Source organism: Anoplolepis gracilipes, chromosome 6, assembly GCF_047496725.1.
Source record: "Anoplolepis gracilipes chromosome 6, ASM4749672v1, whole genome shotgun sequence".
NCBI classification, from domain to species: Eukaryota; Metazoa; Arthropoda; class Insecta; order Hymenoptera; family Formicidae; genus Anoplolepis; species Anoplolepis gracilipes.
This window is the reverse complement of record NC_132975.1, coordinates 1,036,254-1,061,888: the sequence shown is the minus strand read 5'-3', so window position 1 is coordinate 1,061,888 and position 25,635 is coordinate 1,036,254. Positions and strand designations below refer to the sequence as shown.

Genomic DNA, 25,635 nt, shown 5'->3' with positions numbered 1-25,635 from the left:
ACTCAAAATATAGTGTTACGTCCTGTAGACTTCACGATTCTTTCTTTTCGAAAGGAATGCATAAACATTTAGAGATAATGATTCTAAGAACGCTCTACGGCGAAATATCAAACCGTGAAAGCTGTCTTTAGTCACACTCCACGAATATTACGTTACGTGCATAATAAAAGGCGAGACCAACTCTAAATAAGACAACCAAAGAAGTCTTAGAAATCGAATAAAGTATAAACACTTGAACTGCTCGAAACGAATTTTAAATAAAACAGAGTCACCGTAATTCGAAGCAGTTGTTTAGAACTGCAATCATAAATTTGAAGCGGTGACGAAAATTTAAGAAGCATTCGATAAGAGAGCTGGCCTGACGGACCACCTAAAGTGACAGCTGTTTATAATAATTTCTAAATAGCGATAAGCGACTCTGACGGTACCAAACTCCTCATTGGTCAAACGAAAAAATCTCTTGAATCAATAGAGAAGAAATTTCCGAGACTCGAAGTCGAAGGAAACACCCCCTAAGCATACGGGGGCGTTAATTAAAATTCTAATTCGTCCAATTGTCCAATGGAGAGGGGGTACGAATTCTAGTATTTAATGCGAGGAAATGCGCCGCGATCACTACTGCAATTCGATTTCTCTCGTCCACGGTATTAATCATTTTCTTCGACCTCGGCTTCGAGACGCGGAATTGACTACGCTATCTTCGTTGTTAATTATTCGAACGTTAACACCTTCGAGTATTAATACTTTCGATTCCGCGACGTGTGGTTCGCCTAATATTTAACATAGATTCTTTGTGAAGTGGTTGCGTGCGAATTAAAAGTTTAAAACAATAAAGAGTGTCAAACATTGTAAGTGGTTGTGCCATCCAACACAAAGGATTCGACCGCTAACCAGGGCCCCTGTAAACTTCAGACCGACCCCACGAAATCCGCTGCCGAGGTCCTCTTCAGAATTTAAAACCCACCAACGCACTCAAGAAGTAGTGAGCACCGAGCGAATAATTTATCTGTTTGTTTCACCTTCCCCAGTTAAAATTTTGTCATTATAATTAGGGCGAGACAGTTTTTGATTTTTTTTTATTATTTATCACTGTTTGATCGGTTTACTCCCCATTTTACCCTTGTCATTATAATTAGTTCTCCTTTTCTTGTTGTTTACTTCTCATCCTCTTCATTTTCACGTAGTCTTTCTATTTTCTCGTATACTGGTACAAAATATAACTAGGCTGAACCTGCAAATTTTTTCTATTTTCTCTGCGGGTACCTGTGTATTTTGCGGAACTGGTATCTCGTATACTGGTACAAAATATAACTAGACTGAACCTGCAAATTCTTTCCATTTTCTCTGCGGGTACCTATGTATTTTGCGGAACCGGTATCTCGTATATTGGTACAAAATATAACTAGGCTGAACCTGCAAATTCTTTCTATTTTCTCTGCGGGTACCTATGTATTTTGCGGAACCGGTATCTCGTATATTGGTACAAAATATAACTAGGCTGAACCTGCAAATTCTTTTTATTTTCTCTATAGAAGCAAAGTTCTCCGGAATTCCATTTTTCCTCTGGTCCATTAAACATTCATTATAATTTATTCATTACTTCCTTCCTTTTGTGTTATTCCTTTTTTTTTATTTTTATTTTTCTCTCTCTCTCTTCTTCTTCTCTCTCCTCTCTTCTCCCTATATTATGCGTTTTAAATAATATAATTTCATGACTTAAATTATATTAGGAATATTATAAATTTTACTAATTAGAACTGTCTCGCCAAAAATAAACGATAAGTTTCCTTAACACTTGCGTGGGTTCATAGTGGAGCCCGTTCATCCGAAACGCCTAAAAGCTAAAGTGAAACGTCGCCGCAGCCTTAAGAACCGACGTGCCCGAAGAATGTTGGCTCAGGCGACAGCTGGTTATAATTTTAAAAACAATATCTCTAATCTTAATATAGAATTAAAAAATCAATTTTTCCGCGAACAATCATCACACACACACACACAGAGTCCCATCCTTCCCCTCCTCTTTCGAGAGAGCCGGAACCACCCCTCTAATCTGACCCTTCTCCTCACACCACCATCGACCCCTGTCCCCCTTCATATCCCATAGTATCATCCTCTCACGAACACCCCTTTCCATCTCCTCTTGATCTACTGCCCTTCCAAGGAACCTCCCTCTACCTCTGAACTCCCTCCACGTCCACCCTTATCAGCTTCCACCATCATCTTGGGTGATTCACCCATCTTCCTCCCAAAATTTACCTGATTCTCGAGAAGAATCAGATAAAATTTGGGAGACCCTTCGTGAGGTTGCCGAGGTCGTCATCGACCTCGAGAAAGAGAACGCTAGTTCCACTAAAAGAGAACAACCCAATAATTCTAAACATCAAGAAGCCCCTCGTCCCCCTCCTCTGGACCCTCTCCAATATTTAATTAATAACCTCCCAGAGATTCGACATCCCCTTCCGGACGGCTCGTATACAATCGGGCCTGACCCTGTCGACCTAGAAACCCTGTACTCCTTACATCCAACCCTGCGGGAACCGTTATCCCGTGGTTCCTCCCTCGTAGATATCCCCTCGCCGTTCCAATAGAGGCTCTCTGGAAGAAATTTCCTTCTTCCATTATTAGTTTTCAAGAAGTATAATTTCTTCCCTGCCCTTTCCCTTAAAATTTTAAGTATTATTGTATAAATACCAGTCAGGTAATAAGTCCTTTTTTTTCTCTACTTCCAATTTATCTGATTGACGTCCTTCCGAATTAATGTAACACCCGCGAACTCCCACACACTCACACATACACCCACACTCAACTCATTAATAAATTAAATTAATCTAATTATAATGTTAATAAATTTTTAAATCTTATATATCTATATTTTCATTTTTTTATTAATAAATGCATAGAATTAAAATTTTTAATCAAATTTATTAACCTTTTCAAACACATTCCCTGACTCCCAGATTGCACAAGGTCCCGTCCTGCGTAACAGGGATTAAATTCCCTTACCGAAAAGAGACCACCGAACGAATGGCCTACTGACCCAGTAAAAGAGATCCTCAAGGTCTTTGACCAGGTCCGGCCTTGCACAGTTCGTTCGAGTCGAGAGCGTTAAGATTTTATGCGTTTCGACAAGGGTAAGTTCCGTCCTTCCGTTATCTCATTTTTTTTCTTTTCGAGTTTGGACGTAACAATAAAAAGACTATGGAGAGAAATGTGTACTAATATTCCACGGTTCAGTACTCAGAAAAATAACTTTAAACATTACATCTTTGAATTTTTGTTTAAAAGACTTTATTTTTTCATAAATAAATTAATGTTTTCTTTGATATTATGGGATAATATTTACATTTAAGTAAATAAATCTGTTATAATAATAAGTATAATTAGTTAAACAAATTTATTTATTTAAACATACATTGAATGCGTAGGTGTGGGAGGACTCTGCCCCTTCCCGAAGCCCCTCCACCGCTCACGCATTAAATGTATCATATTCAAATAAATAGATTCATTAAAAGTATGCTTCATTAAATATAAATGATATAAGAAAATTGTCCTATTTGTGAATCTTTTTTTTATAATAACTTTTTAATAAACAACGACTGATGGTTAAAGTCTTTTGGAAGTTACTCAAGGTCAGAACCTTGACAATATATGAAAAGGTCAAGGTCATAGAAGGTGGGTCCTTTTTATTTAAGGTTTATCATAGAACTATTCTAATTTTTTGTTTATATAAATCCTCGCAATATTCTGTGTTAAAAGTAATAGGCATATGATGGCCAAAAATTCAATAGTTTAGAATTTTATACTTTAATTTGATATAATTTTGCTTAAAGTATGAAATATATAAAGTATTAATTTTTTAATTATCTTGCCACAATACATTTATGCACAGAATAATGGGAGGAATCAATTGGTATAAGAAAACAGTTGTCTTAAAGAAAAAATATGATTTTGCAACAAGCAGTATTTTTTTGTAAACAGTTGTGAAGTGTTTACTCGACTATTTATAGACAGATAGCCTGTATAATCATTCTTTCTATTTAATAATGTAAAAGTATTTATTTATTCTTAGGGCCTTGCAATTTTAATCAGCAACTATTTTTTATAAATATTGCATTATCAAATAAATATCGTTTATTTTAATTTAAATTTAGAGAAACAATATTTGTAATAAGGGATCTTATATAAATATAACGTTTTTGTTAGAGAAGTTACATACATTACTCGCCATTACATGTACATACTTACATATGTACATAGTATTTACTTGAATAACAAAAAACATGTGTACAAAATGTATAACTTACGAGTAAAATCGTTTGCGAGGCAAGCACCCCACTCCTGTCTGGATAGTTTTAAGTCTCGATTTAGATCGCATGTGCGAGCAAACGTTCGTGCGCACTTTTTTGGTCTCACCGCTTTTTTAGCAAGTCTCCTAAGCTCTTTGTACTCTGCCGCATCTAGATAGCCGTTTCCATCTTTGTCCAAAATTCCAAATTTCCATGACAACACTCGTTCGACATTCTTATCGCCTATTGATAAAGGAATATCTTAAGTCTTCAAAATATGTATATAGTTTTAAAAAATTATATATGTGTTAACTATACCTATTATTTTCTTTACCTATTATTACTTTTACTTTTTTAAAGAATATAAACACAGTGTGTGTGTTCGTGCGTGTGTGCGTGTGCGTGCCCGTGCACGCGCGCGTGTATACGTACGTATATACAAAGTGATTCCAGCCTAGACTTTTTTATGGGATTTTTTTAAGACTAAAGTTCCAAGAAGTGCCAACACAGCAGAAGATATGAAGGATAGAATTAAAAGTGGTTGGAGAGATACTGACATTGATAATTTATTACGTTGTCGCTATGTATATATGTATATATATATATATATATATATATATATATATATATATAAAAAACACTGGTCTGGGCTATATCAGGTTGTCCTGGAGCGTGCGCACGCACGCACGCATACCACTCACGCACGCACGCATATCACTCACGCACGTATGCATACCACTCACGCACGCACGCATATCACTCACGCACGTATGCATACCACTCACGCACGCACACACGCACGCACGCACACGCACACAGAGAGAGAGAGGGGGAGGGAGAGAGGGGGATGGAGGAAGGAAGAGAGAGAGAAAGAGAGAGAGAGAGAGAGAGAGAGAGAGAGAGAGAGAGAGAGAGAGAGAGAGAGAGAGTCGGGCGCACGCATACACACATGCGCGTGCACACATTGCTAGTTTTTCCTAGGCTAAACTGGTTTATCCTAACGCGCTTCCGATGAACTAATTCGATCTAGGAAAAACTAGTTTGTATGAAAACACACACTCCAGGACAAATTGATATGGCCTAGTAACACACACACACACACAAGGGGTGCAAGAGGGGCCTTCAGTCCCCCTCTCGCACCCACCCCGTCCACCACGCTTCGCATGGAAAGTTGCAAACCCATGTGAACTTTGCTTTGTGTTGCAATGTACATGCGAAGCGAGGTGGACGGGGTAGGTGCGAGAGCACCCGAAGGCACCCCTTGTACCCTGTGTGTATGTGTGTGTGTGTGTGTGCGCGCGTGTGCGTGTGCGTGTCTCTCTCTCTCTCTCTTTCTCTTTCTCTGAGTATGTGTGTGTGTGTCTGTGCGTGCGCGCGCGCGTGTGTGCATGCGTGCGTGAGTGGTATGCGTGCGTGCGTGTGTGCGTGCGTGCGTGCGCACACTTCAGACAACCTGATATGGCCTAGTCCAGTAATTCCCAAACTTTTCCGTCTACGGCTCCCTTAGTATAGAATAATTTTTTCATAGCGCCCCAAGAATTAGATCAAAATATAAGTAAGCAGGGTAATTATTCAGAATTATTACATCACCTCAAAAGTTGATAAAATTATACTCATTTAATACGTTTTTGCATAAAATGAAAGAATCTGGCAGAAAAAATCGTCTCTCTGCCCCGCGAAGTGAGATATTAATTCTTAAATCATCTTAAAGATATCATTTTGAGGCTAGGATACCTGTCTTATCGAGCTCGGGCTCAGGAGCGGGCATTTATTGTTGAGGAAAAGGGATTTGTAGAATTAATCCCATTCGGTGAGTTCGCTACCGTTTTTCAATCAGAAGTTGTGGCGATTATGCGGAGTGTGCAAACTCTCCTTGCCGACGAAGAGAGGGGTTTTTATATCTAATCCGATAGTCAAGCAGCTCTTAGGGCCCTTTGCACTTTGACTATCTCCTTCAGGTTGGTCTGTAAAAAAGCTTTGGAGGACTTGGCGGAGAAGAATGCTGTTGCCTTGATGTGGATGCCCTGGCACTCAGGTATCAAAGGCAATGAAAGAGCTGATCAACTTGCTAAAAAGGAATCGGAATCTGAATTTGTGAGGCCTGAACTGGCAGTGGGGGTTCCGAGTTGCTTAGGCTGGGAACAAATCAGCCACGGGCTGCGTAGTCAGCATTTAATCACTTGGAGAAGGGTGGTTGAATGCAGGCAGTCCAAGGTTTTGCTTGGTGATTCGCCTAGCGAGGGCTTTGCTATCTGCATTAGAAACCTTAGCAGGCGAGAGGCGGGGTGACTCACTGGATACTCACTGGATACAACACTCTCAATTACCATTTATATAAGTTGGGAGGTAAGTAGCAGGTTAAACTGCAAACGTTGTGAATTATCGGAGGAAACAAGTTATTAAGTGATTTGTGAATGTTCCGTATACGCTAGGACTAGATTTCTGATGTGGAACACTGCCGGTAAAATTTTAGATTGGGGGACCCAGCTTCAATTACGATGACATATGTTGTCAAGGTCACTGTCCTGAGTAACATTTAAAAGATTTTAGCCGTCGCATATTGTATGTACTAAAAACTCATGTGGAACTGTATAATATATATTCAACAGACTATAGGAAAATGATTATTTATAACTATAAGGTAAAAATTAAGAAATAAAAAATTTCTCAATATGTTTTTCGGACATGGATTAAGATTTTACATTAAAATTTCTATGCAGTACTATCTTTAACAGTTTCCACTCTCAAGTTTTGTTATATTTATTTATGTGGGAGGGCATGGGGGCAAAGCTCCGTCCTCCTGTGCACTTCCACTTGCATATACTTTTGAGTGGCACCCGTTTGACCACGTTAATATTTATCACAGTCCCAATTGACCACATTGATATTGACTACAGTGTGATTGATCACGTTGATATTGACCACGTTGCGATTGACCACGTTGATATTAACCACGTTGCGATTGATCACGTTACGATTGACCACGATTCGAATTGACCACGGTCCCGATTGATACAAAATAAAATTTTCTGGTATGAATATGCGAATAACCAAAAGCGTAAGTAGATTATAATTGTAGACTTCGTTACGTCTTCGAAGCACGGGGCGATATGGACCTCGCTTCGTACACAAGTTGCAAACCCATGTAAAACCGTATAATTGCATATTCGTAACTATAATTATATGGTCAATCAGAACCGAGGACAATCGCAACGTAATCAATATCAATGTGGTCAATCAGGACCGTGATCAATCGGGACTGTGGTCAATCGCAACGTGGTTAATGTCAACGTAGTCAATATCAACGTGGTCAATCGGGACCGTGGTTAATATTAACGTAGCCAAAGGGACACTCCGTATTCTTTTATAACATGTACTTTCTATGTATATTAGAAATTCTTTGTTAGAAAGTTATAAACAAGAAATGTTTCATTTCAAAATGCCATAATTATTGTATTTGTTGCTTTATCTTCATATACACACACACACAGGGGGGGGGTGCAAGGGGGGCCTTCGGGGGCATTGTAAAAATTTATGTAGTAGTATCTTCCGTTTATTTTTAAGGTAAATGTCTAGAATAGCTACTGCAGCGAAAAATCAATTTTTTTCAATACCAATCAACAAAACCATCATGGAAATGGAATGTAGAAATGCTTTTAGGGAGGGGCAAGTCTTTCTTAAGAAATTATTAACAAAAAAAGTTTGACTAATAGGATATAATTATTCTTTCGTAGTTTTAAATTTTGCATGGAATAATATAAATATGGACCAGGGAATATTTTTATAACACACACACGGGTGAGCGGCTGCAAGGGGGGCCTTCACCCCCCCTTCCCGTACCCACCCCGTCCACCTCGTTTTGCATGTACGTTGCAAAACAAAGCAATGTTGACATAAGTTTGTAGCTTTTCATGCAAAGCGAGGTGGACGGGATGGGTACGGGAGGGGGGGGGGCTAAAGGCCCCCATTGCAGCCCCCCACCCGTGTGTGTGTGTGTGTTTGTTATGAAAATATTCCCTGGTCCATATTTATATTATTCAATGCAAAATTTAAAACTACGAAAGAATAATTATATCCTATTAGTTAAACTTTTTTTGTTAATAACTTCTTAAGAAAGACTTGCCCCTCCCTAAAAGCATTTCTACATTCCATTTCCATGATAGTTTTGTTGATTGAAAAAAATAGATTTTTTGCTGCAGTAGCTATTCTAGACATTTACCTTAAAAGTAAACAGAAGATACTACTATATAAATTTTTACATCTTATACATAATAATGAAGCGTACTCTTAATGGATCTATTTATTTAAATGTGATATATTAAATGCGTGGGCGGTGCGGGGCTCCGTTCCTTTGCACCCCCACCTCAAAAAAAACTAACCCAACCTAACTTGTGTTACGAAGCAAAATATATTTCATACCTCAGACTCAAACACAAGGTTGGGTTGGACTTGTTTATTCGGGAGGAAGGTGCAGGGGGAAATGTTCTGTTACTTCCCCGCCCATATACATGATGTGAGAAAATTATGAAACTTTTTATGAACCCATTTATGAAACTTTTTTTGTTTTTATAACTTTTTAATAAACAACGAGCGACTAACACTTTTGAACATTGCTCAGGGTAGTGACCTTGATAACATCAAGGTCATTGTAATCAGAGCTAGATTTTCTAATCTAAAGTTTTACCGCTTTGCCTTTTTAGAACCTCAATAGGTAAACGGTCTCTCACTTTGTCAATTAAGGACCTTCTCCGTTTCTGGAGAAGTATTGGCCTAAATTGAGGGACTTGTCTTGTCAGGGAGGCACAATGGACATAGTCTCCGTGCCGCAAGTGAATCTCAGCTTAATGGGACCGCGCTGTAATCTACAGTTGTTTTTCAATGTAATGTACTAATATTAAACATTGTAATATCTAATTAATAATACTTTTAAAATAAGAGAAATTTTTCGATAATATAATACTTTTAAAATAAGAATTTTTTTAAAATCTACAAATTTATAAAAATTTATATTAATAACTCTATAAAAAAGAACAAAAATTTATTAAAACTTTTTTATCATTGTATAAAGAATTTGTCGATATATTGTTAACAATGTTAAAAAGCACTAGTTTACTTGAAAATAATTTTAGTTACTCTCTTTCCTTTCTATTTAACTAAATTATATAAATTATATAAATTAAGTTATTTTTTTTAACAATTTCGTACTTACCATCAACGGATATATTAATCCGTCTGTATTCGATTTTAAAATTTTCAATCAGATTTTCATTGAATTTTGATTTTTCCGTCCGATCGCAAGTATTACGATGTCTGTTGCTACTATACTGTCTGCGTTGTTTTCTTGGCAAATGCCGCGTTTGACCGCTCTTAGTAGAAGCAACAAATTTGGAATCGTCAAATCTCAAACATCTAGGTTTTTGGTGTCTTACTGACGTATCAGGTAACGGCCGACCTTGTGGTGTTACACACCAACAATACCCAGTCTCTGTATGACATTGAATTGGTGCATATGTTCCATCATGTTGACAGATAGGCCGTGCGCCCAGTCGAGCTGTTAGTCTTGCTGAGAAGCATGCTGGTGTTTCTAAATATACATCAATAATATCATTCGTCAAATTTAACTTTTAATTATTGTAAAAGGAAAAGAGGGATAAAGATAAATATGCACAAAATATTGTCAAAACAGTGTGTACATAGCACGTAACGATACTTTTAAATTTAATATACAATATTTGCATATGCTTACAATAATAAACACACACGCACTCACGCACATGCATAAAACTTTTAAACATCAATTTCAATTCCACAGACAATCAGAGCCTTATGCAGTATGAATCAGTTCTAAAAAAAAATAATTTCTCTTTGTGTGTGTGTGTGTGTGCGCGCGCGTGCGTGCGTGTGTGTGTGTGTGCGCGCGTGTGCGTGCGTGCGTGCGTGCGTGCGTGCGTGCGTGTGTGTGCGTGCGTGTGTGTGTGTGTGTGTGTGAAAACAATTTAAAAATTGTATTTGTGAAAATTGTTTTTGCATAAAAAATATTTCTATCCTGCAGTGTAATTATAACTATTACAATTATTATAATTACTATTATAATTATTACAAAAAAATAAATAACTTTCCGTCCTATTATCAAAGAATAATAAGAAAAAAATTTTCCATTTTTTTCATTATGTTGCACCAACTCAAAAAAATTGAAAAATTTGAGAATATTGAGACATATAAAAAGAGTATTCTATAAAAGTTTGATAATTGAAACTTGAAAGGAATATATTAAAAAAGCCATTTCTTAATTTCAATCTTCTTTTAAAAATTGAGCTTTTAATCGAGATTAATAAAAAAATATTTAGTAAATATCTAGAAAAGGTCACACTTCGCCGATGATGTTGACCTTGATATATGTTATAGAGAGGAAAGTACTGATCAACTTTTCCTAATAACTTAATTAGCGGTCTCGTTTGATTTCTGAGATATGCGACTTTGAAATATTATAATTTTCCTACATACATGTGCAATAGTATTAATAATTTTTATTCGCATGGAATAATATAAATATTTTCTCACTCATATTTATATTATTCTATGCGAATAAAACTGAAAATTATTAGTACTATTGCACATGTATGTAGTTTTCTAGATATTTACCAAATATTTTTTTTATATTTTTTATTGATAAAAATCGATATGGGATCATTTCAAATATTTACAGAAAAGAAAAATAAAAACTGAAAATAACGTTTTTCTTGATAACTCAGAAAATAATAGAGTTAGGGAGCTGAAATTTTGAGGAAAAATTTTTTTTATAATGAGGAATTGACAGGCCAAGTATCATTTAAAAACTCGTCGGGGACACTTTTTGTATGCTTATCCGGCTATAGCCTTTGGTCCTTTAAACCGGATACTACGAACAAAAAAGAAATACACGATGGGGGTAACTCATATCGAAAGGCATATTAAACAACAACTTGAACTAATCGAAATTATACAGAATTCGTATAACAATTTAATGAAAAATGACACTAACCTCTCAACGGGTATGTACACGCATTTCTATGCTCAAAGACGATTGAGAACGGTTCTCTATAGTACATGGAGCCATAATATCGGCGATCACTAAGCTGACTGGCGAGGATCGTTCGCGTATACAAAGTCATTCTTATTTTTCGGATGAATTATATTTAAAGACACAAGAGTTATGTTGATTCAATTGAGAAAATGAATGCATTTCTTGAACATGGCCCGGAGAGCATCCCAAGTACTTCATCTACGCAGTCAATATTTTTAATGTCTTCGAATCTCACATCCTTTTTCCATTATGCTAGATTACCTCGGATTGATTTTCTAAAATTTAATGGTTTCTCTGCGGATTCGTTATCGTAAGATTTAGAGATTTATTTAAGGGGATCCTAAAGTCATCTGTATTACCGATGAAATCAATAATTTATTGTTAGTTTAGTTAAAAATTATTGTGTTCTTTTGCACAAAATGAAAAATGCTTTTCTACGATTAAAGTAAATATAGTAACAAAGGAGAAATCACTCAATTTTCAGTTAAAAACGAAAAAAAACAAAAAATGTTATCGACTCCTAGCATCTATATTTCTTAAATATAAACGTTTAACAGTTTGTATGTACAAATATGATGTGGCCTCTTCTCAGAAATGCATGAAGGAATATAAATCAACTTTTAAAAATGAATTTTGAAGTCTAACAAAAAACATTTCAGACTAAAACACTTTCGTGCCTATGCGAGTGTTCGAGATTGAGGCATAAGGGTAAAACAGTACCGTAAATTGATTACCTAACGTCGTGATAGATGGTGTAACTATAATCTGCTTATTTGACAAGGACAGACTATTGTCTATTTACTATCCTTGTCTGTTTCATACGTAGAGAGTAAATACACGTTCTAATATTATAACTTTTTCTCGCGTATCTTTTTTCTCTTACAATACGCTCATCTGGTCTCTTTCTAATCGCTATATTGCCCAGTTGCTTTCTCACAAACTTACTATTAGTTTTTCAATAATTTTTTCACAAGGAAATGAATGAAAATATTGCAAATATGAACTTGTAAAACAGCAACGGAGTGACATATTATAAGCAAAGCATTAGACAAAAACAGAATTTATTAATTGTGTTAAGAAAAGAAATATTTGTTAATTTGTTTATCGATCATTTCCATAATTGTATCTCACATATATAACCTTCTTTAGTTTGTTGTTATTTTCAGTTAGTTCTGATTTGTTCTTGTTTCTTTTATATCATACCGCTGCGCGGAATCCACAGCGACATGCGTGAAGTATGAGTCGCCCCTCTCTTTCGATTTCTATATCTATATCGCGTATCACGCTCGTTTACGACTCTCTTCCGCTGTGTCCACGTGTAAAGGTGATGTGAAAATAAAATTCTCCGTAGATACAATCAAAACCGATATTTCTTTTTTGAACCGATCCTAACAGATCGAAGAGTCCACTGCAGCATAATCTTAACAGGTTATGGGCCCAGAGTGCAAAAATAGTAAAAAGAAAGACGGCTACAGGAACAAAGGTTAAGAACACGTCGAAATTGTTATAATAAGGTTCAAGCATGGACGGTTGAAAGCATTTCCAAATTCAAAAATTTAGTGGAAAAAATTTCCAATTATGGAAATATCAAATGGAGATAATTTTTCGCGCTGAGCCTAGATTATTCGACGTGACAAATGGATCGATACCCCGACTAGATACGGCCAATGCAACACGTGCAGCGTAGGATAATAGCAATGCGAAAGCCATGCTAATAATTTTCTCCGGAATGGAATATCAACAACTCCAAACAGTGGTAAGTTGCCAAACGGCAGCTGAGATGTGGAGTCGTCTCAAATCAATTCTCGAACAAAGGTTAGTTATAAATAAGCTCCAATTAAAGCAGCAATTTTTTAATTATAACATGTCTGAAAGTGACAACATTGCTCAACATTTAAGTAAAATAGATACCATGGTACAAGCACTAAGTGACATTGAAGAACCAATAACAGAGGTTGATAAAATCGCAAAAGCGCTTGAAAGCTTACCTATGAAATATAATAATTTTATTACAACTTGGGACTCTTCCGCCGAAGATAAACAAACATACGACAATTTAACTGCCAGACTGTTGAAGGAAGCGCAACGATTAACTCAAGCAAAAGATACAACCACAGCACTTGCTACACTTAAAGTACGCAAAAATACGAAACCTCAAGGACAAGGATGAAGGGAAACATACAACAAAAATACAAATTCCGATAAAAGAAACATAAAATGTTTTTACTGCAGAAAGAAAGGACATTATAAATCGGAATGCAGAAGGAGGCAAGCAAAGATGGCATCAGTATCATTAAATGAAGACCACAGTAACTCACAGCATCATGCACTGATAATTGAACAAAAGAATGCAGAGGTGGGAAGGAAGACTGGTTAGGTGACAGCATCAAAGTATCGTCGCGATTGGTTAACAAAATTTTACAGAAATGATGAAAGCGAAACTACAGTCCAAATAGATGATGCTTCATGTATAGAGGTGAAAGGTCACGGCATAATTGAAGTGCTGGCCACGGAAAGTGGGAGCCTAGAACACTGGAAAATGTTCTGTACGTTCCACAGCTAAGGAAGAATCTATTTTCCATAGGGGCTGCAACCAGCAAAGATTTGAAGGTAGTGTTTAGCAAAAATAGGATGGAGATTTACGGCAACAGACTGCTAGCCATAGGTATAAAACAGACAAATCAGTGCTACAAAATGTTATTCAAAATGGCGAGAGCACAGGCGAACGCATCGACCATCAATCCGATTATGCTATGGCACGAGCTATTGAGATACGTCAACTTCAAGATGTTGAAGAAGATGTCGAATGACGGATTTCTGCCAAACACAAAACTCGGCACAACGGACGACGTATTCTGTGAAGCCTGTCAACATGAAAAGTTGAGTCGACCACTATTCAAGAAAAATACACAAGAACGCGCGTCAAGACCTAGAGAAGCAGTACACATGGACATTTGCGATAAAATGATTCACGAATCTATTAATAAGGCTCGCTATTTCTTCCTATTAAAGACAAATATTCGTCATACAGAATTGCTTATTTCATAAAACAGAAAAGTAATGCCTTCTCAAAGGTCCTGCAATTCCAGAGCCTAAGCGAAAAACAAACTGGAAATAAGCTGAAGAAAGTCAGGAGTGACAGAGGAGTCGAGTTTAATAACGAGCAGTTCAAGAAACACTTTCAAGATACAGGCATCATCCACGAATTCAGTGCAGTTTACTCACCAGAACAAAATGGAAGCGTGTAAAGAGAAAATAGAACAATTGTGGAAGCAGCACGTACCATGCTTTATGCAGCCGACTTACAACCAAAACTATAGGCAGAGGCGGTGAACACGAGCATCTATCTGTTAAATCGTCGAACTAGAGAAATGGACAAACAGATTCCATTCGAGTTGTAGACGAGAAAGAAAGTTACATTGAATAATCTGAGAAGGTTTGAATCAGAGGCGTACACTTACATACCAAAATAGTTCAGATCGAAATTTGAAAGCAAGGCAAAAAGGATGATACTTGTAGGCTACGATGGAGACAGCGCAAATTATCGAGTCATGGATCCTGAAACATTAAAGATTTCTGTTAGAAGAGATATAGTAATCAATGAAAGAAACAACCTTCAAGGTCAAAAAGGGGCAAACACGTGACGTTTTTATATGAAGACAACAAAGACAACGAGATCAAAGAGGTTGAGGTTATTCAGATAAATAGCAGTGAAGAAGAATCTCGTCGATAATGAGGATCCAAACACATCAGAAAACGAAGAAGAACGATTACACGCGGAAGATAAAAGGAGAACTACGGAACCGAAATACTTTAAAAAGGCCAGACCACTACGAATGTCAATACATAGCAGCACAGTAGCAATAACTGAAGAATCACAAACGTATAAAGAAACCATGTCAGTAAGTGACGCAGAAAAATAGTTGGAGGCCATGGAGGAAGAGATCAATTTCCTAAAGAAGAACAAAACCTGGTCGTTGGTGCCAAACCTGAAAGGTCAAATAGTGGAATGCAAGTGGGTCTACAAGGTGAAGTATAGGTCAGACGGCTCAATAGACAAATATAAGGCAAGATTATGTGCAAGAGGCTATACTCAGAGAAAAGGCATAGACTTTCACGAAACATTTTCTCCAGTAGTTAGGTATAATTCCATTAAAATCTTACTAGCACTAGCTACAGCACATGATATGCATATCCAACAATTTAATGTAAAAACAGCATTTTTGCATGGTAATTTAACGGAAGTAATTTTTATGAAACAACCTGAAGGTTTTGTTACTAACCCATCTTTAGTTTGCAGATTACATAAGAGCTTGTACGGACTCAAGCAATCTTCCAGATGCTGGAATATAAAATTTACAACGTTCTTAAAATCATTTAATTTCAGACAACTAGAAGCAGATAAATGCGTATTTCAGACAAAGATCGACAGCGAATTAGTCTTCTTAGTCCTATACGTAGACGACGGGCTCATCATGTGCAGGGTAGTAAAAATAATAGATAAAGTACTGATGAAATGCAATCAGCAATTTGAAATCGTCACGATGAACTGTTTCGTGGGATTAAAATTCAAGCAAAAGCTAAAAGATAAACAATTATTTATCAGTTAGCATAATTATATCACTAGAATATTAAAACGATTTAGCATGCAAGACTGCAATCCAATGAACACACCAGCAGACTCAAATTCATTTCTAAGTGCAAAAGACTGTCCTAAAATTGATTCAAGAAAACAAGAGATGCAAAAAATACCATACAGAGAAGCCGTAGGCAGTTTAATGTTCATTGCTATCGTTTCGCGTCCAGATATTATGTATGCCGTAAGTCAAGTGAGTCGTTTCTTAAATAATCTAGGAAAAATTCATTGGACTGCTGTCAAGCGTATTTTTCGATACTTGTAAGGAACTGTGAACGTAGAAATAATGTACACAGGTTACGGTTGCACACCTAAAATATTTTCTGACGCAGATTTCACAAACGACGAAGACAATCGTAAATCAGTATCGGGATATATAAATATCTTAGCTAACGCACCAATCACATGGTTATCAAAGCAACAAAAATGCGTCGCGCGTTCAACAGCGGAATCAGAATATATTTCTGCCTCCGAAGCAGCTCAAGAAGCAATGTGGTTGCGTCAATTATTACAAGAATTATTAGATAAAAGTCAGCCAGCAATGGAGTTATTGATTGACAATGAAAGCACAATAAAACTGGCTAACAGCGTAACACATCAAACATTGACAAAGCACATTGATATAAGATATCATTATATTCACGATTGTATCAATAATAATTTGTTAGTCCTTACTCACGTTCCATCAGAAAAACAGCTGGCGGGATTTCTTAACTAAACCATTACCAAAAGGAAAGTTTACGTAATTGTAATGCGTTATCAATATGTTCGTTTCCAAAAAACTAACACCAAAAAAAAGGACCAATAAACAAAAGTGGGAGTGTTAAGAAAAGAGATATTTGTTAATTTGTTTATCGATCATTTCCATAATTGTATCTCAGATATATAACCTTCTTTAGGGTGCGGTCGGGTAGACGCTAGAAGTGCTGCGGAACGTTTCGAATACGGTCGACTTGACATTTGGAAACGTTTCAGCAGTATTACTGACGTCATTGAAACGTCATAGATATCCCCCTCCATCTCGCTCCCAATGCTGCAGCCGGAGAGGTAGTATAGCTGGAGCGTTTTTTGAATCTTCATAAAGCGCGGGAAATGGCATATTAGTGTAGACCAACATGGTTTAAATTTGATAGTAATATTTTATAATATAACAAGAAAAAATGTCAAATTTAAATTTATTTGATCAAGATAGCCAGAGTACTTATATTTTAGAAGTAACTGAAGAAGACTTTGCAAAATCTAGTGAAGGTAAGAACAATATATAACCTATATGTACATATATCTGTATTTATTTTTTTATGATTAAAAAAAAGATGAGAATTTTAATATTTAAATCTTTTTTTCTTAAACAGATATATATTGTTTGCAATTTTAAGATGCTTATATAATATAATATATTATTTATAATTTTAATATTATGTATAATTAAAAATATATTTCAATAATAATAACATTAAAATATATTTTTCTTACTATTAATATTGAAATATATTTTTCTCTGTTTTTGATACGAAGTACGAACTAATTAAGGATAATAAGTTGCCAATATACCTACATTCAAATTCTTTTATGTCAAACGCTCCAGACCGGTCAATTTGACCAGCGCTAATAATGTTGGGAGTGCTAAATGACCGTTTCATGAAAGCGTTGCAAACGAAAACGTTCAGAGCATTCAGGAGCGTCTACCCGACCGCACCCTTAGTTTGTTGTTATTTTCAGTTAGTTCTGATTTGTCCTTGTTTCTTTTGTATCATACCGCTGCGCGGAATCCACAGCGACATGCGCGAAGTATGAGTCGCCTCTCTTTTTCAATTTCTGTATATCGTATATCACGCTCGCTTACGACTCTCTTGCGCTGTGTCCACGTGTAAAGGTGTGATGTGAAAATAAAGTTCTCCGTGGATACAATCAAAACCGATATTTCTATTTTGAACCGATCCTAACAGATCGAAGAGTCTACTGCAGCATAATCTTAACAAATTGTAATAGAAAGACGATACAATATCATATATATATATATATATATATATACAGGGTGTCCCATAATTCGCGAACCACCCGTCAGGTGCAACTAGAGTAGGTTAAACTGAGTAAAAAAATTATCAGCTTAACCTGCACGTAACGGGTGGTTCGCGAATTATGGGACACCTTGTATATTAGATAAATAATATTTATAATAGAATATAATATATCATTATATCTAGAAATATTATTTCTTTAATATAACTATATTTTGATATGTACATGTATGTCATTTATTATACATATATATATATGTATATTATTTCTCTAAAATTTTATAAAAATTTTTTTAAAATAAGGTATAAGTTTGAAAGAAAGTAACAGGACAATAGGATAATATAAAGATAATCGTAATTACTATTGATTAACTATAAATCATTCGATTTATGTCGTATTTGATGTCGTTTTAATCGTAAAAATCTCATTAAAATTATTTTTAAACCGATAAAATGCGAAATAAAAAAAATTTTATTTTCTATAGTCAGATGATATATGATGTGGAAAACAATGGATAATGGAATCTTCGCGAACAAGACTTCAGAACGTTTTGATGCCGTTTATCTCGCTTACTCCTTACTCCTTCTTTCTCTCTCTCGCTTTCGACGACTCACCAGTCTCGCGTCTTATTTTATTTATAATATAAACATCTTATAAAACAAAAATTGAAACTTTTATTTTGCATTTTATCGGTTTGAAAATAATTATAATGGATTACTGAGATTTTTGTGATTAAAATGATACCAAACACGACATAAATCGGATAATATTTAATTAAAAAAATAATCGTAATTATGACAATTGATTAATTAAAAATCACCCGATTTATGTCCTGTTTGGTGTGATTTTAGTCACAAAAATCTTATTAATTCATTAAGATTATTTTCTAACCGATAAAATACGAAATTAAAATTTCAATTTTTATTTTATAAGATGTTTGTATATTGTAGATAAGATAAGATCTCCGCGAAACTGGTAAGTCGTCGAAAGTCAGAGAGAGAGAGAGAAAGAACGAGTAAGGAGTAACCGAGATGAACGGTATTAAAGCGTTCCGAAGTCGTTCGCGAAGATTTTTTTATCCATTGTTTTTCATATCATATATCATCTCACGCAATGAGCGAGAGTGAATGTTCGCTTTGTCGTATTGAAAACTAAAGTTGCTCCTTTGAAACGTCAAATTTCTCGTTTGGAATTATGTAGCGGTTCTTGTTACGAAATTATGTAGTTAATCACTTACTACGAACCTCAAAAATATTCCTGTTTTTCTTATGGATTGATTCGTTGATTACATATATATAGCTAACTAATCATCCTTCAAAGTGGGAGGAATTTATTCATAATCGAGTCTGTTATGTTCAAGAGACGGTTCCTAGAGCTACTTGGAATTTTGTGCCAGGCGAAAAAACCCAGTGGATTTGGCTACCAGGGGTCTAACGCCTGGGCAGTTATTTAGATCACCTTCATGATGGTCTGGACCTTCATGGCTATCAGACACGACAGAAGCACGACCTAAACTTATCCACTTATTTTCTCCTATGGACAATTTGGAGGAACGTCCTATGCAAGTCTTTAATGTTTCTGTTAAAAATTTTAAGCCATGGGACTTACTTTACAAATATTCCGACTTAAATAAACTATATTGTATAACAGTGATGTGTCAGAGAGCTATCGCTTGCTTCAAACGACTATCCAATATGTCATCATCAGATTTCCTAACTACAAACGAATTGACAACTAAGTTATTTTGGATTAAAATAATGCAGCAATTTTTCTTTGAGAGAGAATTTAAATTACTAGAAGGTGGACAATTCTCGTCTAAATCTAGCCCATTATTTCGTCTTACCCCATTTATAGATTTTTTAGACAATTTACGAGTTGGAGGTCGACTTCAACACTCTTGCCTTCAATCTTTGGAAAAACATCTTATGGATCCTTCCAAAGGATTCACCACTAACGACTTTTATTATTACAGACGCTCATAGAAGAACGTTACACGGAGGAACTCAAATAACACTGTCATTCATGACGACATGAATATTAGATGGTTGGTGGCAGAACTTCAATACGATCATTTATATTAAAATGCACGAAATATGCCAGATATCGACAGAAACGAGCTCAACAATTAATGGGACAATTACCAACAGAACGAGTATTCTTCTTGTCCTTTTACACATACAGGAGTGGATTATGCAGGTCTATTTATAATTAAAACATGGAAAGGAAAACGCCCAAACTAATACTAATAACGCATATGTATCCCTCTTTGCATGTTTCGCAATATGGGCAGTTCATCTAGAGCTTGTAACTGATTACACTACGGATGCATTCATAGCTGCATAGAAATGGTTTACAGCGAGAAGAGGAATTTGCTCAACCTTAATTAGTGATTGTGGTATGAATTTTAAAGAAGTTGATGCAGAACTGTTTTTAAACTTTTCTCAAATTCTACAAAAGAATCAAATCAATTGTTGGCTAATGACGGTACTCAGTGGAGATTTAACCCACCAACAGCTCCTCACTTTAGAGAGAAGTGGCAGGCAGAGTTAAATCTGTCAAGTATCATCTAAGGAGAGTTCGGATAATTGGAGATACATGTCTTACATATGAAGAAATCTACACTATTAACTGAAATCGAAACTGTGCTTAACTCGAGACCTCTGTGTCCTCTAATGAACGATTCTGACGATATCGGCCTATACATCAGGGCATTTTTTAATGGGTTGTGCTCCAGCGATAATTCCGGAACCGTCATTGGAAACAATACAAACTTCTCGCCTTAAGAGATGGATTTATCAGATAGAAACTTGATAGCTTTTGGACTAAATGATCTAAGGAATGTTTGCAACGTAATTACTCAATGTATAAGTGGAATAAAGTGAATCCGCAACTATCTATTGAAGACCTGGTTCTAGTTGTTGATGAACGATATTCTCCATCGAAATGGCCGTTGGGACGTATTATACAAACTCATCCAGATGATAATTTAACCCGAATGGTTACTATACGAACTCAAACGACTACCTTAAAATGGTCTATGTCTAAAGTCTGTCCTCTCCCAACTTCTCACGACACTCTGTAACACATTCGTTAATGCACATTGACGAAGGTGGGCGGAATGTTTAAAACTACCGCGATACCGTTCTGAATTAATGGCACTGTTTTCATCATTAACAGAGAGCGCTCACGCGCTCGCTTCGATAAGTTGGCATCCATAGACCTAAAGTATGGATTATGCTATTTCTATTTTAGTCGCAGGTGAAACTGACTTTGCAAAAAGAGCGAGATACCAAGTGGCCGCGAATTACCTCTGTCTCTATCTATATGTTTTGATGTTGACTAAAAAAAAGACAGACATTGGCCACAAATACGTGCTGTCCTTTTTCCACACTGGGACTCACTTTTGAATTGCATTGTGCAGTCCATACTTTAGGTCTATGCTGGCAGCAGTGTAAACGAAGACAGATCGAGTTTTGTTTTGTACATGGCGTGCAGTATGCTTCTTTACATCTGTTTCGTCTGCTAATATCGGTGTCATTATTTTAGAAAGGAACGGGTGCATAGCACTTCTCGAGCATTCTAAGAAACGGGTGCATAGCACTTCTCAAAAGATTACGTATAACGGGTGTATCACATTTTTCAAACTATTAATCGGCCTTGATAGAGGTATTACCAATGGGTGCATGGCACTTCTCGACTTTCATTTCAGATTATTACAGAAACTTAGACTTTATCTAAACCTCTGAATAAGAGTACCATACGAATCCGGTTCTTTCACGCGAAGACGAAATCATCCTCCTGAGCTTATCAAACAACCGTCAATTAAATAAAAATGAGCATTTTGATTTTGATCGCTCATAACTCCGTTAAAAATCATCGTACCACAATGAGCAAAAAAAGCTGAAATTTTGCTCCATCAAATGGTATAATTGTCAAACTTTTTAACAAACATGTAAACATGATATAAATGAATGAAAATAACGTAAAAATTATCGATTTTTCCTTTTTTTATTTTGACTCAGAAAACAATTATGTAAAACAACAACAAAAATTAGTTCTTCACATTTTCTTACACTTTAAAGTACACTAAATTTGGCAAAAAATTGCCGAATAGATATAAGATTTCTTTTAGGATGACCACTATGTTTTTATGGGACAAAATGTACAAGAAATTGTAAATTTGCTTAATTTCAGTAAAAAAAATGGAAAATAAAGTCAATTAATATAAATTGATTTTTAGTACACTTGATATTACATTGACTTTTACTAATTATAAGTATCAGCTAGAGAAAAAGAAACATTTTTTCAAATTTTTTTCTCTACCAAAATTTGAAAAAATTTTAAAACCGTCAATGTTACCATTATCCAAAGCATGCCATGAGGAGAGATTTTCTTGTACATTTTGCTCCATAAAACATAGTGGCCATCATAAAAAAAATTGTATGGCTGTTCAGCAACTTTTTGTTAAATTTAGTGTACTCTAAAGTATAAAAAAAAACGTATAGAATCAATTGTTGTTGTTGTTTCACACAATTGTTTCTTGAGTCAAAATAAAAAAAGGATAAATCGATAATTTTTACGTTATTTTCATCCATTTATAGCATGTTTACATGATTGTTAAAAACATTTGACAATTATATCCTTTAATAAAGCAAATTTTCAACTTTAAAAATCTTTTTTGCTCATTGTGGTATGATGATTTTTAACGGAGTTATGATCCATCAAAGTCAAAATGCTTATTTTTTATTTAATTAATGGTAACTCAGTAAAAAAAGCGTAGACAAATTTAAAAAAAAATAATTTTATAAGGAAAACTTTAAGTTTTTATATTAGAAACTTTACAATTTTCATAGATTTTTTTGTGACATGTAAGAGGCTCATAAAATGAAAAAAAACATTTCATATTTTGTCTTAAAAATTTGTAGGTTTTTACATGTAAAAATTACCAAACTCACAGAAACATAAAAATAATGTCAAGCTTTCGAAAGTAGATATTTCAAGCTTTAAAACTTTTTCTTCAAATTTAAATTTCGTTCATTTTTAACGAAGTTACAACTGGTTGAATTTGGTCTATTCTTTAAGAAAATTCAAGTGTTGCTCTAATTGTTGTGCGCAGTGTAATTAAAGTAATTTATTAATATTAAAAGTGGTGTGAAAATAATTAGTCACAATGTGTAAAAAATTCATTTCTCAAATGCCTAAAACCCTCGACCTATAACATGGACTGCGCACACAAGTCGAAAATGAGTCTCATTGTTAAATGGTAAGAGCAGTTGTCCGGAAAGCAAAAGGTTCGAACCAGATTTAGTTATTGGTGCCTCACATTTTTTTCGAGTCCGTTAAAATATTGTTTATGAACAATTACCTTCGGGTTAAAAGATGTTAAAAGATGTGAACGTCCCTTACACAGAATGCGATAACTACGGATAAATGATTACTACAGTGTATCGGGACCAGCGCCACTCTCCATTATAAAGGTTTCAATTTTATTACTTATAAATATAATAATAAAAAAGGGTAAAATTTTTATTAATTATGAAATCCTCATAAGTTCCTGTCCATTCCCACCTGAATGTTTTTTTTCCAGCATGTACTGTCTAATATATAAATTACATAAATTTTTCCACCTCATACTTTCCAGTATACTAGAGAAAGAGAGAGGGAGAGGGAGAGGGAGGGAGAGGGAGAGAGAGAGAGGGAGGGGGAGAGTGAGTGAGGGGGTGGAGGGGAGAGAGGGGAGGGGAGAGAGAGAGGAAGAAGGGGGAACGGAGGGGAAGAGGGAGGGAGGGGAGGGGAGAGAGAGAGAGGGGAGAACTGTATTTAAATTAAATAAATTATGAAAAATTGTGAAACTTGATAATCTTAAGTAACAAAAAATCCGAATGAAAGAGAGTATTTGATGCGTATTCCAGTCTTTTAAATTGTATCTTATCAATTTTTTTTATTGATGTAGAAATAGCTTACACTAATTCATCTGGCTCTATCTGACTGATAATACAGAATATCTATTGTTTTATACATTTTATGTCGTATACGTTTTAATGCTAATAATAAGCTATATATAATATGTTAATAAGTATGTAACAAGGGAAGGGTTAGAAGTATCTTCCTCCGATTTTGATAAGTTTTGACTGTTGTAGTCTAGGTCAAAATAAAAGACATTTTTACATGTCATATTTATACATGTTACACTTATACGTATCGTTTGACCATTGAAGGAGTAAAAATACTCTCTCGAAAAGAATCGGTTTTTATATTCCTGAGCGAATATCGTTGAAACGGTAAAAGATATAAAAAAAAGTTTTGAATAATATTTTTTTAAATTTCCCTCCTCAAAATTTAAAAAAAATTTAAAATTTGTCTTATAGCATATTTAACGACAAGTTTTACCATGTATGATAAAATTGTATTCCATGTAAATGTATGAAAATGCATTTTTCAAACAAGCTAGAAATCCTCTATATCTTCTATATCTTCCATATCGCTATATGCGCGTTCCATGTCTCATTCGTATCCGACATGGCATTCGTTACTCATGCTGACAGTTTTTTCTTCGCAATCTCATAAAAACAAACATAAATTATCAATAAATTATTTATATATTAGAATTCTTGTATATAGCAATTATATTATAATGTTTTACATGATAATAAATACAATTTACTCATATGAGAAAAATATGTTTTTATCAACTAAAGATATATAGAAGAACTATCCGACTAAAGAAATCCTTGATGAGATGTTAAAATTAATCGATGAGACATAATTTTATTTATAACCGCGTGTGACGGAATACGTGCGCATTACTATAAAAGCATCCATCATTGTGAATCGAACTAGCAGTTTAATATACGATTTCGTTCTGTCACAGGTGAATAATACTTCCTCGGGCATATTTAAAAATCAAAAGACGTGATTACATCATCATATTTTATCATCATTTTCTTTTGTAATAGTAGTCCAATTTATTTCCCACAAAACACTATCCTTATCTTATTTTTTTGTGGCTTACAAAATAGTTAAACATTATGTAAAATGAAATCAAAATATCTTAACAATTATGTTTGTGATGCAAAAATAATCCTGAATATCTAAAAAATTTGTAAATTATGTAAATGGGAAAGTCCAACAAGGTTCGGTACATCAATGTAACTGCGTTATTTAATGTTAAGATAGAGTTTCACACAATATCTTATTTATCATGCAGTTTGCAAAATTATCTAATAACATCTCAAGTAACGTATGTATGTTGCTGTTATGATTCATACATCACTGATTAGATTTAATTAGTTTTATCTTTCTTGTAGTTGTAAGTATACTGACTTACTTAAATAATTAAAAGCTGTCTTAAATTTATAATAATAATTTAAATAATTTAAATATCGCTTTATCAAACCATTTTAAAATTCATATAAATTATTATTAAAATTGCTGAAACGGAATTTAAAAATTAAAAACTATTTGTAATTTATATTAATAATAATTTAAATATCGCTTTATAAAACCATTATAAAATTTATATAAATTATTATATTATTAAAATTGTTAAAACGGAATTCAAAATTCGATAAGTTTTTTTTAACACATAAATTGATTATGATGTATGAAAAGAGGTTATGGAAAAGTAAATT

At 34.8% G+C, this 25,635-nt stretch overlaps 1 protein-coding gene across 4 annotated transcripts in view; it reads right to left on the bottom strand.

Moving 5' to 3' along the window:
- The window catches only part of Magu (SPARC related modular calcium binding-like protein magu), a 249,434-nt gene that overhangs the window by 92,944 nt on the left and 130,855 nt on the right, over positions 1-25,635 (bottom strand). For all 4 annotated transcript variants that reach the window (XM_072893687.1, XM_072893686.1, XM_072893684.1 and 1 more), the window contains exons 3-4: positions 9,496-9,870; positions 4,305-4,529 (exon numbers count right to left, since the gene is read on the bottom strand). In XM_072893687.1, coding sequence (XP_072749788.1) covers positions 4,305-4,529; positions 9,496-9,870 — 600 coding nt within the window. The remainder of the gene's footprint in view (positions 1-4,304; positions 4,530-9,495; positions 9,871-25,635) is intronic.